Here is a 17756-nt window from a genome sequence, read left to right as displayed (position 1 = left end):
TCAGTCAGTGTGGCGGTTTTACTTTCCCAAGCACCAGGTAAGATTTATTTATTATTATTTTATTTATTAAAATACAATTGAAATGCTTCTATATCAGAGGAGTGATACTATTAGGACTTGTTACCCTGTTAGAGTTGTTGAAGGAGTTATGTCACTACTGGGGTGGAGTTTGTATTTTCCTCTGTTCATGTATACACATGTCTGTACACATGTATGCATAGAGAGCTGTAAATCCATCAGACTTCATATTTACACTTGCCTTCCTTTATATCCTGGTCAATCTGTCCCTTTACTGCTCTGATGCTGGAACCAACACTCATTGTGACTTAGATAAGGAATTGCTTGAAGTATTACATGGTATTGTATTATCATGAGTAATAGTATTCAAACGTATTGATTGAATATAATATCATATAATCAATGCATGGTGAACTGGGTATGCTGGTGCCATGGACAGTGCCATGACAAGGACTAAGGTATCAATCCAGGGGCAATTGGCAAAGTCTTTTTCCTCTGCTCACAGTTCAGGTGTTCATGGATGATGATTAGTGTGAGCAAAACCAAGCAACTGCTGTTTCCTGGAGGTTCTAGCCGGAGATGGCTGCTTTCAGACCTCCTACAGAGCCCAGACAGCCTCTTCCCCTTCGCTGTTATAATAAACAAGCCGAGGCTGCCGCTCACAGTGGAGCAGCTGAGGCTCCATCAGAGCACACACGAGCCACTGATGCCAGCTTTTCTGTCCATGTGTCTGTGTGTCTGTCCTTTCTTCATTCCCTCGCTGCCCCTCAAAGGTCCTGTGGGTGTCAGACCTAAGAGATGTGCTAAAGCAAGGCTAGAGATCGAGAAGGTCATGATGTACCTGGGGGACATAGTGAGATCCTGTCTCAAAATAGAAAGTTAACTAGAGATGTAAATAAGGAGTTTAGCCATAGGGACAGGTGGTAGACTAGAGGACCAAAACTGTGTTCCCAGCTCTACAGTTAGGTAATTCACAAGAGCCTGTAAGTGCAGGCTCAGGGAAATCAATCATCTGGACTCTATGGGTATTCCTACTCACATGCAATAGAGACACACATGCAGACAGACAAATAAAAAATTTCTTAATTAAAATGAGTACAGTGGATGATGATGATACATGAAAGATCATTTCTATTTTTACCAAATGTAAAAAAAAACATTTGTAAACAACATTTGGGGATATGGGCACAGTTATTCTCCAAACTTCTTTTTGCTGTTCATTAGGTAAAGTAATTTTTTGAGGGGTATTCAAGGTGACCTTTTAGGGGGTCTTGGTCCATAAAACCACATTAGCTTGGAATGAATACACAGGTTTTTCATCCTCTGTGGAACAAAAGAAGAACCTCTTTTCTAAAGCAATGAATCCCTAGATCCATATTTTGAAATAAAGATACCTTTAAAGTATATATGTTGGTTTAGCTTAGCAATCCCCAGAATCAATTGTCTCTCTGCAGTAAAAATAAATTCAAAGAAACAACATAGCATACACAATCCAGACTCTCTGTGCATATTTATCTTTACGTGGCTTGTTTTTGCTCTATTACCTTTTAATAGTAATTTTATTATCTTTATTCCTTTAATCTATGACTGTCTATACTCTGTCTTCTTAAAGACTTTACTTTAAAAAAACATTTACTTCCTTTTATAACTGTCTGTATTATTCATTTTCTTCTCTATCCCAAGCCTATGTACATTAATCCAACACTGTGACCCATACTTTTCCATCTGTATTTGTCTTTATTGCATATCTGTAATTTGTTGGAGGAAGGCCACTTGTTTGTTTCCTGGCTGCCCAGCAGCTCAGACCCAAAATAATCACATAGAAACTGTATTAATTAAATCACTGCTTGACCCATTAGCTCTAGCTTCTTATTGACTAGCTCTTACATACTAATTTAACCCATTTCAATTAATCTGTGTATCACCGCATGGCTGTGACTTACCAACTAAAGTTCCAGATTCTGTCTCTGGCAGGGCTACATGGCATCTCCTTGACTTTGCCTCCTTTCTCCCAGCATTCAGTTTAGTTTTCCCTGCCTACCTCTGTTCTGCCCTACTATGGGTCCAAAGCAGCTTCTTTATTCATTAATGATAATCACAACATGGTACAGGACTATTCTGTTTTCTGTTAATTATGTTTTAAATAAATGCTGATTGGCCAGTAGCCAGGTAGGAAGGATAGACAGGACAACCAGACAGGAAGTACAGGCAGGGCAAAGAGATCAGGAGAATCTGGGAATAGGGAAGCTTTTCCTCCAGTCCTGTCCAGACACCAAAAAAGCAGGATGTGACCTACCCCACTGAAAAAGGTACTGAGCCATGTGGCTAATATAGATAAGAATAATGGGTTAATATAAGTTTTTTAAAAAATATTTATTTATTATGTATACAATATTCTGTCTGTGTATATGCCTGCAGGCAAGAAGAGGGCACCAGACCTCATTACAGATGGTTGTGAGCCACCATGTGGTTGCTGGGAATTGAACTCAGGACCTTTGGAAGAGCAGGCAATGCTCTTAACCTCTGAGCCATCTCTCCAGCCCTGGGTTAATATAAGTTATAAGTTAATAAGAAGCCTGAGCAAATGAGCCAATCAGTTTATCATTAATATAGACCTCTGTGTAATTTCTTTGGGGCTTACCAGCTGTGGGAACTGGCAGAACAGAAACCCCAAGAAGCAGGCCCTCATGTTACAGAATGGTGCCCACGTGGATAACTGCATCCACATAAAGCCTCAGTGATCTTGGGAAGTAATTCTAGACAGAGAAGAATAGAGTAAAGCATGGCTTGTTGGTAGTAGCAGTTTCTCAGGTCTGTTCTGTTTGCTAGAGGCAAATGCATCTCATTTAAGAGAGGCTTCCTGAATAAGCTTTAGCAGCTTTGCAGCTCTTTTAAGAGGTCCTGCCACGAAACACTTAATTGGTGTTGCTAAAAAGCTGACTGCATGCCTTCTGGTGGTGTCAGGAACTATGAAATGCCATAGAGTTGTGGCAATAAACATGGCTCCAGCCAGTACCCCCACCATGAACCTGGAATTTCAGAAAGCTAAGGAATGGGCTGGATCCAGCCATCAAAGCCATTGCTTTAATTCCCCTCCACATTGCTTAGCAAATTAAAGACTCATGTGGTCAGAAAAAGAGAGAGATATACAGTAAAAAGAGATTTAAAGACAAAAAAACCTCTAAATGGTTTATAGTGTGTTAAAAATATATGCAGGCTAAAGGTTAAAGTCCTTAAAATAAAAAAGGAAAAAAAGAGAGTAGTTGGGTTTGGTGGCATACACTTTTAATCCCAACACTTGGGAGACAGAGGCAGCCAGACCTCTGTGAGTTCAAGGTGTGGTGGCACACACCTTTAATCCCAATGCCTGGGAGGCAGAGGCAGACAGATCTCTGTGAGTTCAAGGTGTGGTAGCATACAACTTTAATTGCTGGCACTTGGGAAGCAGAGGCAGGTGGATCTCTTTGAGTTAAAAGACAGCCTGGTCTACAGAGGGAGTTCCAGGACAGCCAAAGATATACAGAGAACATGTCTCAAAAAGTAAACATAAAAATAAAAGAAATAGAGGTTAAAGTAAAGCCACATAAAGATGAAAAATACACAGAGAATCTGGACACTGTATGTTATTATGCTCTCTTTGAATTGTTTGAATGCTGAGGAAGGAGAAACAGCTGCTAAAAGATATTTGCTTTAAAATGCTGCTGAATTAATCCAAGATAGGTATTTTGAAAATACCTTAATTTCAAAATTGAAGGCGAAAGTTATGTTACTTTGGAAAAGAGATTTTGCTTTTGTTTCCACAGGAAATGAGAGGCTGTGGATTCCTTCTGAGCTAAGAAAAATCAGGTTGGATCAAGGAAGACCAACTGATAAATCTCCAGTAGGAACAGATGGCCTGGATGTCTGAGTTCTATATCCAGAACAGATTCAAGACTGCTGCCTGAGATGATCAAGACTCACAGAATACTCTAGTCAGGATTTGATTAAAATTCAAAAATTTTTTAGGTCCCCATAAGATTATCAGTGCCCCCAACCAGCGGGAAGTAGCCTGGGATACTACGCTCACATTCCCAAATAATGAACTATAGATATTTTTCTTTGTTTAAAAAAAGGAGAGAGGAATCTAGGTTGTTTCCAGGTTCTGGCTATTACAAAATAGCTGCTATGCCCCTCAATGTTAGAATGGATAAAGAAAGTGTGGAATATATACACATTAGAGTACTTCTCAGAGGTAAAAAATAATGACATTTTGAATTTTGCATGCAAATGGATGGAAATAGAAAACACTATCCTGAGTGAGTTAACCCAGACCCAAAATATGAATATGGTATGTACTCATTCATTAGTGGACTCTAGCCATAAACAAAGGACATTAAGCCTAGAGAAGCCAAATAACAATGTGAACCCAAAGAAAAACATATATAGATCCTCCTGGAAATTGGAAGCAAACAAGATTGCCAGGCAAAAGTTGGGAGCATGGGGGTGGGGGTAGGGGTGGGGGTGGGGTGGGGGAAGAGGAGAGGGGGAGAGAGAAGAGAGAAAGGAAAGACTGGAGAAAGCTTGAGGGAGTGGGAGTGTGGAGATGGAAGAATGGCAGATATAGGAGCAGGGCAGAAAATATCTACATTAAGGGAGCCATTTTAGGGTTGGCAAGAGACTTGGCTCTAGAGGGGATCCCCGGTGTTCATGGGGATGTCCCCAGCTAGGGCCTTGGGCAGCAGAGCAGAGGGTGCCTGAACTGGCCTTGCCCCGCTATCACACTGATGATTATCTCAAATATCACCATAGAATCTTTGTCCGTGACAGATGGAGACAGAGACCCTCATCAGAGCAACGGACTGAGCTCCCAAGTCCAGTTGAAGAGCAGAAGGATGGAGAAGATGAGCAAGGAAGTCAGGATTGCAAGGGGTTGGTCCAACCACTGAGACAGTGTGCCTGTTCTAATGGGAGCTCATCAAATCCAGCTGGACCAGGACTGAATGAAAATGTGATCAAACCAGACTCTCTGAATGTGGCTGACAATGGGGGCTGACTGAGAAGCCATTGATAAAGGCACTGGGGCTTGTTTCTACTGCATGTACTGGCTTTTAGGGACCCTAGTCTATTTGGATGCAAAGCTTCCTAGGCCTGGATGGAGGGGGGAGGGCCTTGGACTTCCCACAGGGCAGGGTTCCCTGCCCTCTCTTAAGGAGAGAGCAGCAGGGAGGAGGGGGAGTGGGGAAGCAGGAGTGGAATGGGAAGAGGGGAGGAAATGCAAATTTTTGAATGGAAAAAAATAATTTTTTTTTTTAAAAAAAGGGGGAAATGATACAGGACAATTCTGTACTCTATTAATTTTTTTTTTTTATAAATGCTGATTGGCTAGTAGCCAGGCAGGAAGTATAGGTGGGACAACCACACAGGAATGGAGGCGGGAAAATGAGAACAGGAGAATTCTGGGAAGAGGGAAGCTCTTTCTGCAGTTCTCTCCAGACACCAAAGAAGCAGGATGCCCCGCTGAAAAAGGTACTGAGCCGTGTGGCTAACATAGATAAGAATAATGGGTTAATATAAGTTATAAGAGTTAATAAGGAAGCTTGAGATGATGGGCCAATCTGTTTATCATTAATATAGACCTCTGTGTAATTTCTTTGGGGTTATCCGCTGTGGGAACTGGGCAGGACAGAAACCCCAATGAGCAGCCCCTCATGTTACAACAGCATCCAGAGGGGAGTCTCACATCACATGTGGACTGACTGAGCAGTTTCCCCTAAGAGTCCCACATCGGTGTTCCAATCAGGATCTGCTAGACTTAGCATGGAGGACTGTACAGTAAAGTAGAGGGTCTCATGTCACACAAAGTCTGGGTAAGGACAGAGAGCAGAAGGAATAGAGATGAGGAGAAAAGCCAGTTTCATGGCTCTGAGAGCTTCCAAAGGCTTTCATTTATCCATTCTCTAAAGCACCAGTCATGCCCTAAGAGTAGGAAGCCTTTACACAAAGCTCAAGGAAGGACAGAAGCCAATGATAAAGCAGAAAATGGTGGGTACATTACAGCTCTACCCTAAGGCTAAGCCGTGGCTGTCAGCAGAGAGTGAATTGTGACCTGGAGCTGGGCCACCCTTCCTTCAAGTGGGTGACTGCCTTGGTTCTAGCTCTGTTCCCGCTTCTGCCCTGCCCCTGTGTGCTGGTTTGCTTTTGTCCATGTGACACAGTGAAGAGTCACCTGGAGACAGGGAATCTCACTTGAGGGATGGCCTCCCTCAGATTGCCTGTGAGCTTGTCTGTGGGTCTTTTTCTTGCCTTGGAATGCATGAGACGGGCCAGCTCACTGTGACTATGCCAGGCAGCTCTTCGTTAGCCATTGATAGTAATTCACATTCACAGCGACTGTTCCACACCAGGGTACTCTAGTGGGTGTTACTCTGTGTGTGACTTGACCAGATAGAGGTTAGAGGTGGTGAATCTTTTCTACCGAAGTGACCTCTTTAAAGGAAAGAGGGGGGCAGCTGAACTTTCTCTTTTTTTCCTGCTTCCTTTCTCCCTCTCTCCCTCCCTCAGTGGTGGTTGGAGCTCAGACTGCTGGTTCCATTCATGCCCAGACATAATCTAAGATCTTGGCAGCTATTTACCTAGTTGTGTATCTGTGAGTGTATTCTAATAAATTCTTGATATCCCTTTCAAGGGGCTCTTGTATGGTGTGGGACAATGCTCTGTATTCTTACAACTATGTTTTAAATAAATGCTAATTGGCCAGTAGCTAAGCAGGAAGTATAGGCGGGACAAACAGACAGGAAGTAGAGGTGGGACAATGAGAACAGGAGAGTGCTGGGAAGAGAAAAGCCCATTCCTCCACAGTCCTGGCCCAGACACAGAAGAAGCAAGATGTGACTGCCTCACTGAAAAAGGTACTGAGCCATGTGGCTAACACAGATAAGAATAGTGGACTAATATAAGTTATAAGAGTTAATAAGAAGCCTGAGCTAATGGGCCAATCAGTTTATAACTAATGTAGAACTTTGTGTGATTTGCTTGGGACTTAACAGCTGTGGGGACCGGGCGGGAAAGAAACCTCAGTCAGCACTTGTGGATTGTCCTACATTTAGTTTCCAACTGAACCCCATGGCCTCCTGCTAACCTGCATGGCATCAGCTTCCCACGCCTTGCCAAGACACCCTGCTAGAATCCCGAGAGGCAGGATTCCCTTGAAATTCAGCTGCCCCCTCCTGTGTTCCGCTGCCTGTGAGGGGGACCCAGAGCCTTAGCCTGTAGGCACCCATGAGCTGCTTAGTTCCTGCTCCCATCTTGGCCATTCCGCGGCTCCTGGCACGCCTGGCCAGTATGGACAGCCGCTCCTCAGCCAAGCACGCGTGCTTTGCATTCTGGCACGACTCCAACCATTCTGCTCTGCTCTATTTAAGCAAAGGAGCCCACAAAGGCCAGCAGCTAGCTGCAAGCAGCTGAATGCCCTTCAGTAGCTGGAGCTCCTAATTTGGAATGCTGCCTGCTGCAGATTGGACTGCAGCTTTGCGTTCCTTTCCACGTGCTCACAGCCCATGGCTGCCCCCACAGCTCTGAGCAGAGTGGCTGCTACGTTCTGCCTGCCTACCACCGACTGGCGGCCCCTCGGCACCTCCTGCACTTGCAGGCTGCTCCTTTTCTTTTCCCTCTAACCAAAATCTGTTCCGTGTAGTTGCTTCCAGTCCTGCTTAGAATTTACAGGTGGCTCGACTTGGGAACCCAAAGCCAGAGCAGAGGTACAGTAGCCCAGGACCTGCTTTGGCGTTACACCTCCGGCACCTGCTGGCCAAACCCTGTCATTACATTAAAAAATCACCCTTCAAACCAGCTATCCATACCTGCCTGCTTAATAAGAGCATAGGACATCTAGGACCATCTCCCAAGGATTTATCTGAAGTAAATGATTGGATGTCTTTACACTTTACATATATATTAAAGTGTAAAGACAAATATATATATATATATAATAGTTAGATAGATAGAAAGATAGATGGATAATTTGCTATTTACATGTTGTAAAATTCTGTGCCAATAGTGGATAATATTATTATTCAGAAATTTAAAAAAACTTTTATTTTCTACTATGGATGGCGTTTTAGAAGAGATCCCTGATTAGCTTCCTTACAATCTATAGTCTGTAAGCTGAGAAATGCTATTGTTTTTTTCTAAAATGTGATTTGTGTGTGAAGGTGTTTGTGAATATACACATTTATGTTCACACGTATGTAGAGGGAGCTGTAAATCAAGCAGACTTCATAGTCCCACTTGACTTCCACTCACAGCGATCCTCCTGGCTCAGCTTTGCAGAATGCTAACATTGCAGGAGTGACCCACCATGCTCTGGTCTTGCTCTTCCTACAGGGAGAACCTGGGCTTGTCTGAATGAACCACACAGGATCATTTGGAGTCTCTGAGCTCATTCACATCCTGGTCGTCCTGTCTCTTCACTGCTCTGATTCTGGAACCAACACTCATTGTGAGTCTGATGAGGAATTGCTTGAAGTATTACATGCTAGACTATTATCATGAGTAATAGTATTTAAATGTATTGGTTGAATATAATATGATATGATATAATATAATATAATCGATGCATGGTGGCATGCACTCTCCAGTACTGGTTAAATGTGAGCAAAACCAAGCAACTGCTGCTCCCTGGAGGTTCTAGCCCGAGACAGCTGCCTTCAGACCTCCTACAGAGCCCAGACAGCCTCTTCCCCTTCGCTGTTATAATAAACAAGCCGAGGCTGCCGCTCACAGTGGAGCAGCTGAGGCTCCATCAGAGCACACACGAGCCACTGATGCCAGCTTTTCTGTCCATGTGTCTGTGTGTCTGTCCTTTCTTCATTCCCTCGCTGCCCCTCAAAGGTCCTGTGGGTGTCAGACCTAAGAGATGTGCTAAAGCAAGGCTAGAGATTGAGAAGGTCATGATGTACCTGGGGGACATAGTGAGATCCTGTCTCAAAATAGAAAGTTAACTAGAGATGTAAATAAGGAGTTTAGCCATAGGGACAGGTGTTAGACTAAAGGACCAAAACTGTGTTCCCAGCTCTACAGTTAGGTAATTCACAAGAGCCTGTTAATGCAGGCCCAGGGAAATCTATCATCTGGAATCTATGGGTATTCCTACTCACATGCAATAGAGACACACATGCAGACATGCAAGAAATTTTTTAAAATTAAACTGAGTAAAATGGATGATAATGATACAAGAACGATCACTTTGTGTTTTTACCAAAATTGGAATCATTGCATAGACATAGCAGTTTCTCCTGTGGCTCGATGTTCTCCATGGTCACACTGAAAGAAGACAAGTCAGGCACCTGTGGATGTCCCTCCCAATGACAAGTTTGTCCTGAGCCCAGCATCTGCCTTCTCCTGAGGATTCTCTCCCTCACACTGCACTCTTATACCCCCCAACTATAGAATCAGAAGCAGGCTTCACAGAGCTTTGTCAGGCTTCAGAGAGGCCCTGTAGAAGATGGCATCGGCAAGAAAGGTTGGCAGGTAGCTCACAGGGATGAAGAAGAGCTTGGCATCCCAACCAGCTGAATATCGGGTCCGGGGGTGACGGGAAGTCAGCGCATGCTCCATGCAGTCCGTCACCAAGGAGAGGTCCTCTTTGCACTTTTGGTCCAGTGACTTTAGCCCTGTCATATCTGTGCAGAAGGAGAAAGTATTTAGGGGGTGATTACCTCTACCACTCATACTCTCGACCAACATGGAGGAAAGCCTCACTAGAGCCCAAGCCTCCCATGTCAGAAGCCATGCCCAAGCCTAGCCTGTCCCACATCATCAGGAGGACACAGCCCGGCTTCAAGGAGCAACCATGCACATGCTCCACCTGGGTCTCAGTTCATGGAAAGTGCTGTCTAACCCTGCTCCTGTTGGTGACTTCACTCTCAGCTGAAGAGGATGAGAGGTTCAGATGGAACAGAGCCCCACACTCTGAAGGTCAAGAATGCTTTCATGGAAGGTACCCACCTACCCCATGGGTCTAAATGCCCTTCTTTTGAAGAGAAAGGTCCTGTGGTTACTTCTGGTAAAATGAATAGGAGCCTAGGGATTTAGACTAGTTAGACTTGGGCCCTCACGGATCACATACAGGATGCTAGAAACTTCTGGCCATAGATCTCTTTGACTTCTGAGCTGGCCCGGTCCCACAGCATCTTAGCACTACACAAATGCCGGTCACTATTGGAAACACCAGTTCGGAAGAAGCCAGGCTCTACAATAGCCACCTTCACGCCAAAATAGGACAGCTCCCTCCTGCAAGACAGACAGACATTAAGGACTTCAGAGGACTTTCTGTGAAGTCACTCAGAATCAGAGTACAGTCACATGACAACGTGAGCCTGTGGTGAGGAGAGGCCACAAGCTTCAGACAGGCGTTGTGTAGCAGATGGGGATGAAACTCATGGTGAGGGCAATGCCTCTGCACTTTAAATGTCACCCTAAGTACTTGGAGCATGAAGCTCACCTGCCTAAAACCAGGCACTCTGTTCTATGACAGCATGTGTGAGCTCTCTCCGTGTAGGGTTGACGAAAAGATCACCATCCTTGCCCAGGTCACCTCCATCTCACCCCTAAGTCTCAGTCTGCCCTCATCGGTCCCAGGACGCTCCCAAGACATCTCCTCCTTGCTTCCCGCAGGGGTCTTCAGAGAGCAAGCCCCTGCCTGCCACTTCCTCCCATCCACAGCCTCCATGTTCCCTGCAGCCATGGACCTACCCCGAATGGCTCCCCTCTTGCCATACCTTTGATGTGCTGTACATAATTGTCTAGCACCCTACGGCTCTCCTCAGGTCTACCTCAGCCCACCTGGTGACCATCCTCCTCCATATCTCGCCTGTCCTTTCCCCAAGGAGAATCCACCTACAATCAGGTTCCAGGTTTCCATGTTCAACCTTCACTCTGCTGCTGCCCAGTCCTGCTAGGGGACCCTGACGACAAAGAGATGACAACCATGGCCAACACAGCTGGCTGGGCCATGGCCACTCCTAGGGAAGGAACCACATCATTTGTGTCTCCTCTGTTAGTTGCCATAGTCTTCAGGTCAGGTCAGGTTCAAAACATTTCTGGTCTCTGGAATGTGTTGATTGTGGATTCTACAGGGGCCTGATACCTGTCTGTAGATACAATGAAATGTACAGCCGTCATGTGGGATGTCGTTCTGTATATGTGTTGCTTTTATTAGTTGATGAATAAAGCTTTTTCTGTCAATGACAGGAGGGAAATCTGAATATATATATATATATATATATATATATAGAGAGAGAGAGAGAGAGAGAGAGAATAGATGGAGTCAAGGAGATGCCATGTAGCTGCTGAAGGAGAAAGATGCCACTGGAAATTACCAGTGGTTCATAATCTCGTGACAATGCACGGATTAATAGAAACTAGCTAATTTAAAATGTAAGAGCTATCTGGGAATACATCTAAGCTATCGATCTAACAGTGTTTTAATTAATATAGTTTCTGTGTGATTAGTCATGTCAGGGCAATTGGGAAATGAATGAGCAGTCTCCAATCCCATAATGACACCACATAAACCTGAGAGAGGTTAGGAAGAAATTCTAGACACAAAAGAACAGCCTTAAGCACAGATTCTTAGTAGCAGTATTTTCTCAGGTGGGCTGTGTTTGCTAGAGGCAAACAGAGATGTGGTTTCTTTAAGAGAAGGCTTCCTAACTTAACAATAGCCTCAAAAACTGTGTGGCTCCTTTAAGAGCTGACTTTCTGGCTCATGCTGGCCACTTAAATGGCTCTGTTTTTTTTTTTTTTTTTCCAGAAGGTCTTGTAATAGAGCATTTAAATGGTGTTTGTGAGTAGAGTGCTACAAGTTGCTTCATGATGACACAGACCCTCTGTTTCCCTGGAGGTGGGGGTTAAACATTACTCACAGAACTGGTGGTGAACACACCTCTGCCATTTTGGACTGGGCAGAGACAAAAGGCAAATCATGTCCACTTAACATTGTTTTTGTTAAAAGGGGGCACTCCTGCTCAGAAAATGTTTACAGATACTCAATAAAGACAAATTCTAATAGAAATAAACCTCCAAATGCATCATAGTGTATTCTAAAAAAATGTACATAGGCTTCTGAGAGAGAAAAAAAAGAGTATAGACAGTTATAAAAGGAAATAAATGGTTTTAAAAATAAGACAAATCCTTAAAGAAACAGTGAAAGTAAAAGAGTACAGACAGTTATAGATTAAAGGAGTGAAGAAAAATAAGTCAGGTAAAGATGGAATATACACAGAGAGCCTGGATTATGTATATTATTGTGTTCTTTGAATTGTTAGACCGCAGGGAGACAATTGATTCTGGGGGATGCTAAGTTAAACCAACATAAAGGTATCTTGACTTCAAAATTTGGATCTCAAGATATGTTACTTTGAAAAAGAGGTTCTGCATTTGTTTCCACAGAGGATTAGAACCTATAGATTCTTTCCAGGCTAATGTGGTTTGATGGAACAAGACCCCCTGAAAGGTCTCTGTGAACCCTAAAAATACTTCACCCATCAAAGAGCAGGAAGCAGTTTGGAGAAAATAATGCTCAAATTTCCAAAATTATGGTTTATAAATGTTGGTTATCATTTAAAGGGTGTTGATTATAAAAGTTTAATGGTCACAGCAAATATCTTACCAACAAAAACAAGGATAGATATAAGATATAGATATGAATACTTTGCATTGGTATGGATCTTGGTTTATTGCTATAAATTTAAGGTCGATTTTGTTATATGTACATTTCTACTCTTGTTTAAGGTATTATGTTTATGCAGCTCATTTAAAAATGTAATGTATAATTAAAAATTATGGTCATTAATGTATAATTAAAAATTATAGTCATCTGTAATAGTCAAACTTGTAGTCATATTAGGTTTTCTAGATATACAGAGATATATTTCAGGTAGATAGATAATCTTCAACACTTCAAAGACAAACAGAAAATAGCATTTAAAATGTTTTAAGAACTTAGACTTTTCTCAACAATGAGACATGTCTGATTCTGGCAGAACTAATTACTTCAGAGAGGTTGATGGACATTGAAGAAGCTAGTTATGGAATTTGCCTTCAATGTGACAAAGCTAGCCATTTGGGCAAGAAAGTGCTCTTGCCTGGACTGCTTGATGGTATGCTATGTGAATTGGACCCACAGAAAAATGACTGCTGAAGTTGCCTATAGAAAGTGAGACAGTCCTTCAGGATTCCTGTTTCATGAAAGAGTCTGCCAGACATTTTTAGGACACAGAATAAAGTAACTGACCAACTGCCAATAGAAGCAAAACAGTATTTCAAATTTCCTGACTGACTGGAAAGTCTGCCACATATTATGGGCCTGTAGACTAAAGATTGATGCCCAATGCTATAGAAGAGCTTTGGGTGACAGTCCAGGCAGCAAGATATTTCTGTCACCTATCAAACTTTGAAAGTTGCTTACAATACACTTCCTGTTTCCTTAGGTAATATATATATATATATATATATATATATATATATATATATATATCCTTCTGGGGTCTTCGACTGAGTGGAAGAATAGAGAGTTATAATTATTGTTTTCCTTCATTATGATAAAAGATAAAATAGATATAAAATTTTTAATCACAAATATCGGATTGATGATGTAGTATTTTTCTTAATTTGCTAAATGTAAATAGGTTAAGTATTGTAACTATAATTCTGCTTGATGACTGTTTTGTTATATGTAATTTTACTATGTTAAAGTTAAAACCTTCCTTTTTAATTAGACAGAAAATAGGAGATGATGTGTTGTGTAGGAGGGTCTTCTTTCTATGTGTTGCTTTCATTGGTTGAATAAAGAAAACTGCTTTGGGTTTTGATAGGGCAGCCCTTAGATGGGCGTGGTAGACAGAACAGAATTCTGGGAGGAAGAAGGCAGTGTGGCAGATGCCATGGCTCTCCTCTCCAAGACGGACGCTGGTTAGACTCATGCCGGTAAGTCACAGTCAAGTGGCGATGCACATTAATGGAGATGGGTTAAATGAATATGTAAGAATTAGCCAAGAAGAGGCTAGATATAAGGGGTGAGGTAGTGTTTAAATGAATACAGTTTCCATGTAATTATTTTGGGTGTAAACTACTGGGCAGCTGGGAGCCAGGTGGGATGCAGCTTGCTGCCCTCTTCACTACAACAGATGTGGGATTTCCTTCTGTAAATGTATTGCTTATATTGATTGATGAATAAGGTTGCTTCAGCTAATGGCTAAGCAGAGTAAAGCCAAATGGTAAGCATGAAGAGATATATAGAGAGAATAGGCAGAGTCAAGGAGATGTCATGTAGCTGCTGAAGAAACAAATACTGGAACCTTACTAGTAGTCTACAGCCTTGTGGAGATACAGAGATTAATAAAAAGGGGTTAATTTAAGATATAAGAGTTATCCAGGAATATGTTAGAGCCATAGGCCAAACAGTGTTGTAATTAATATAGTTTCTGTGTGATTATTCAGGGCTGGGTGACTGGGACATGAACAAGCAGTCTTCATTTATAAAGCCCAACTAAAAAACATGTTCAGCATCATAGAGCTCAGGGGTCTGTAATCTTGACTTGCAGGACCAATTCTATGTCAATAATGTCCCACAGTGCCCTCCCTCCTCTGACAGGACAAGATGAACTGAACTCAGCTCTCAGTCCTGCCCTCTAATGGGGACACAGAAATGTGCTTCCCAGTGACTGATTCAGCGAGGATGAGTTGAAAGGGCCCCAAACTAGAGTTTGCCATCTCCATGATGGCCTCACAATGGCCTTGATAGAATAAAATCCCAGTCAAAGCTTCCCTCAGGGACCCACATCCCTGTCAATACCTGAGGGAGTCTGAGAAGGCCTCTACACCATACTTGGAGATGCTGTAACCACCACCAGAGAAAGACACTCGACCCATGATGCTGGAGACGTTGACCACACGTCCCCTGGCCTTCCTCACTAAGGGCAGCATGCTCAGAGTCACCTCGATCACGCCCAACAGGTTCACATCCAGTATCTTTGCAAAATCCTCTTTGTTCATCCATTCATTGGGCCCCGAGGGAATGGAGATGCCAGCATTGTTGACCAGGCCCCAGAGTCCTGGGGACAGTGGGAAGAGAGAGAGTCACACAGCACAGGTATAGTTATGGATGAAATGCACAGTCCACAAGATAAGACAGCTTAGACATGTGTTTACTGGAGACTAGGACACAGTGAAGAGCAGCATGGTGTCATCAGGGCTGGGGAACCATCCCTGAGGCTGTAGGCTCACAGCATGGATACTATCCTCTAAGTCTCCATGACCCAGGTCTCTGCCTGAGAAGCAAGAAACAGTCATTTCTCACTCACTGATTTTACAGATGTTGGAGACATAGTGTGCCTGCATTTATTGGAGATCATGAAACTATGTTTATATTTTACATATTATTCCCATTCTTGAAGATATTTTATTCTTTTAATTGCGGTGTTAGTTTGAACAAGAATGTGAGCCTTAGATCCATAGATTTGAAAGCTTGGTCATTGTGGAATAGCACTGCTTGAGAGGAATTAGGAGGTGTGGCCTTGTAGGAGTGACTGTGGCCTGGTTGGAGGAAGTGTGTCACTGGGATGAATTATGGGACTTCTAAAGCCCAAGCCTGAAACAAGTCTCTCTCTTCCTTCTGTCTGGATGAATGAATGTGTAACTGATTTAGATGTAGAATTCTCAGCTCCTTCTCCTGCATCATGATTGCTGTGTGCCACTAAGCTTCTTGCCCTTCTGATAATGGACTAAACCTTTGAAACTCTAAGCCAGTCATAAAAAAATGTCTTCCTAAGTGTTACCATCGTCACTGGGCAGTGCTAGGACAGTATGGCTTTAATCCCAGCACTCAGGAAGGAGCGGCAGGTGGATCTCTGTGAGTTCAAGGTCAGCCTGGTCTATAAAGTCACTTCCAGAATAACTAGGGCTGTTACATGGAGAAACCTGTCATGGAAAAAATAATTACCATGGTCATGATATCCCTCTTCATAAATAGAATAGTAAGACACACTGCACAATACTGTCTTTGTCTTTCAAATGGCAAAGGAAGACAGTGATAAGGAAGTTTAGGGAGAGAGGAACAGAGGAAAATACAACACAGAAAAATAGTAAAGAGAAAACCAACATCTGGGTGAAAGAGTTTCAGAAACAAACAAATGTGATTGGGGAGGTTTTGGAAAACAGTGTTATGTTCAGGGCTCGGATGAAGCTGGGCCTTGCAGGGTCCAGCACCAATATTGAGGAGCTCTCCTCACATGCTTGCAAAACCCAGGGAGAGGATAAGGGAGGTGATAATGCTTGCTGATCGCCAACAGCACTGAGCCTGCACTCTCAACTTCAAAATATGGCGCTTTGCAAGCTGCTCTTCCTCATCCCTTCTGGTCTTTCGGTCCTGGATATTCAAGTAACTAGTCAGAAAGGCTTACAGCTGAAGACATCTCCACTGTTAGTATCTATGCAGGGTGTGTTGGAGACTGCTTGACTCAGAATAAACACGACATTTGCTGATTTCAAAACTTGCTCAATATGTCATATCTCTCCTTGGCTCAAAAGCAGAGAGGAACAAGTCTTTCCCCTCTGAAGGCAGGGAGGGAGGGAGGGAGGGAAGGAGAGAGAGAGAGAGAGAGAGAGAGAGAGAGAGAGAGAGAGAGAGCCCTTCCTAGGTTTTCTTTCCTAAGTCATCCTCCAGTGTGAGTGTGCACTTAATCATGACAATGACTTTGGCTTCCCAGAAGGAATCCTAGGTGGAAGGGGAGACCAGGTTCCTGTACTGAGAGAGGAGATGCAACTGTCACAAGACCAGCCAGCTTCACACAGAGCCAGGGACCAGCCCTCCTCTCTCTCACTCTCTCTAATGTGGCACTCAGCAGCCAAGAATTCAGTCTTCCTCCATACAGTGGCAGAAAAGGACAGACGGGAGTGAGGACGTGAGATCACACAGGGCACCAGCTGACCAAGAGTAGAGAGCTTGAAGGACTGGGTGTAGGAATAAGAGGAAGGGCTGATGTGCTGGGGAGGGCCGGAGTCTGCAGCCCCTCAATTCCACCCCCACACACATCGGGAATCTATGTGGTCAAAGCAGACATTCCCTTCATGCAGCCAACAAACCAGCAGACACAGACAGGGATCTCAATGGTACCTCTGTTCCCAACACGCTCCTTCACCCACTGAGTGGCTGCCACAATACTCTCTGTCTTGGTGACATCAAGGATCACTGTCTCCAGCCTGTCTGATGTCTTGTTCCTCAGCTCCTCGGCTCCCTTCTCCGTCAGACATGCAGCCAGCACCCTCATGCCTCTCCTGTCCAGCTGTCTGGCCAGCAGGTTCCCAAAGCCCGAGTCACAGCCCGTGATGAAGACATGCTTGTCTTGGAGATGGCTCATCACCTTCCTCTCCCTGATCAAGCGCAGGAGGGTCCACAGGCCCACTAGAGCCACCAGGTAGAGCCACATGGCTTTCAAAGGACAGGCACAGACAGTCTGGGACAGAGTGAACCTGGCTTCTATTCACAGAGGACAAAGTAGGCACACAGGACTCAGGAGACACAGAAGAAGGCAGGCTTCTAGCAGGAAGTCCACACTTTGTTCTTTGCTGACTGCCTGTCTTGGCATTTATTCACGCCTCACTTCTCTGATCTTTCACCTCTTTATTCATGTGAAATATAACGACCTTTGACATTCCCTAACTTGCTGCCAAGGAAACCACCACTGACTACTCAGTAACAC

General features: G+C 43.6%; 1 protein-coding gene across 1 annotated transcript; it reads right to left on the bottom strand.

The window, feature by feature from the left end:
* Positions 1–9180: 9180 nt before the first annotated feature.
* Positions 9181–17498, bottom strand: LOC121461090 (retinol dehydrogenase 16-like). The gene is made up of 4 exons (XM_041671856.1): positions 17171–17498; positions 14852–15110; positions 10124–10287; positions 9181–9677 (listed from the first exon to the last, which is right to left on the bottom strand). Exons 1-4 carry the CDS (start codon positions 17481–17483, stop codon positions 9460–9462), a joined length of 954 nt encoding a protein of 317 aa, XP_041527790.1. The 5' UTR covers positions 17484–17498; the 3' UTR covers positions 9181–9459.
* Positions 17499–17756: the final 258 nt, after the last annotated feature.

This window comes from Microtus oregoni, unplaced genomic scaffold (assembly GCF_018167655.1).
Source record: "Microtus oregoni isolate MIOR12 unplaced genomic scaffold, Mior012 000001F_ref0000356, whole genome shotgun sequence".
Lineage (NCBI taxonomy): Eukaryota > Metazoa > Chordata > Mammalia > Rodentia > Cricetidae > Microtus > Microtus oregoni.
The sequence above is the reverse complement of the archived record's forward strand: the minus strand, read 5'-3'. Positions and strand labels throughout refer to the sequence as shown.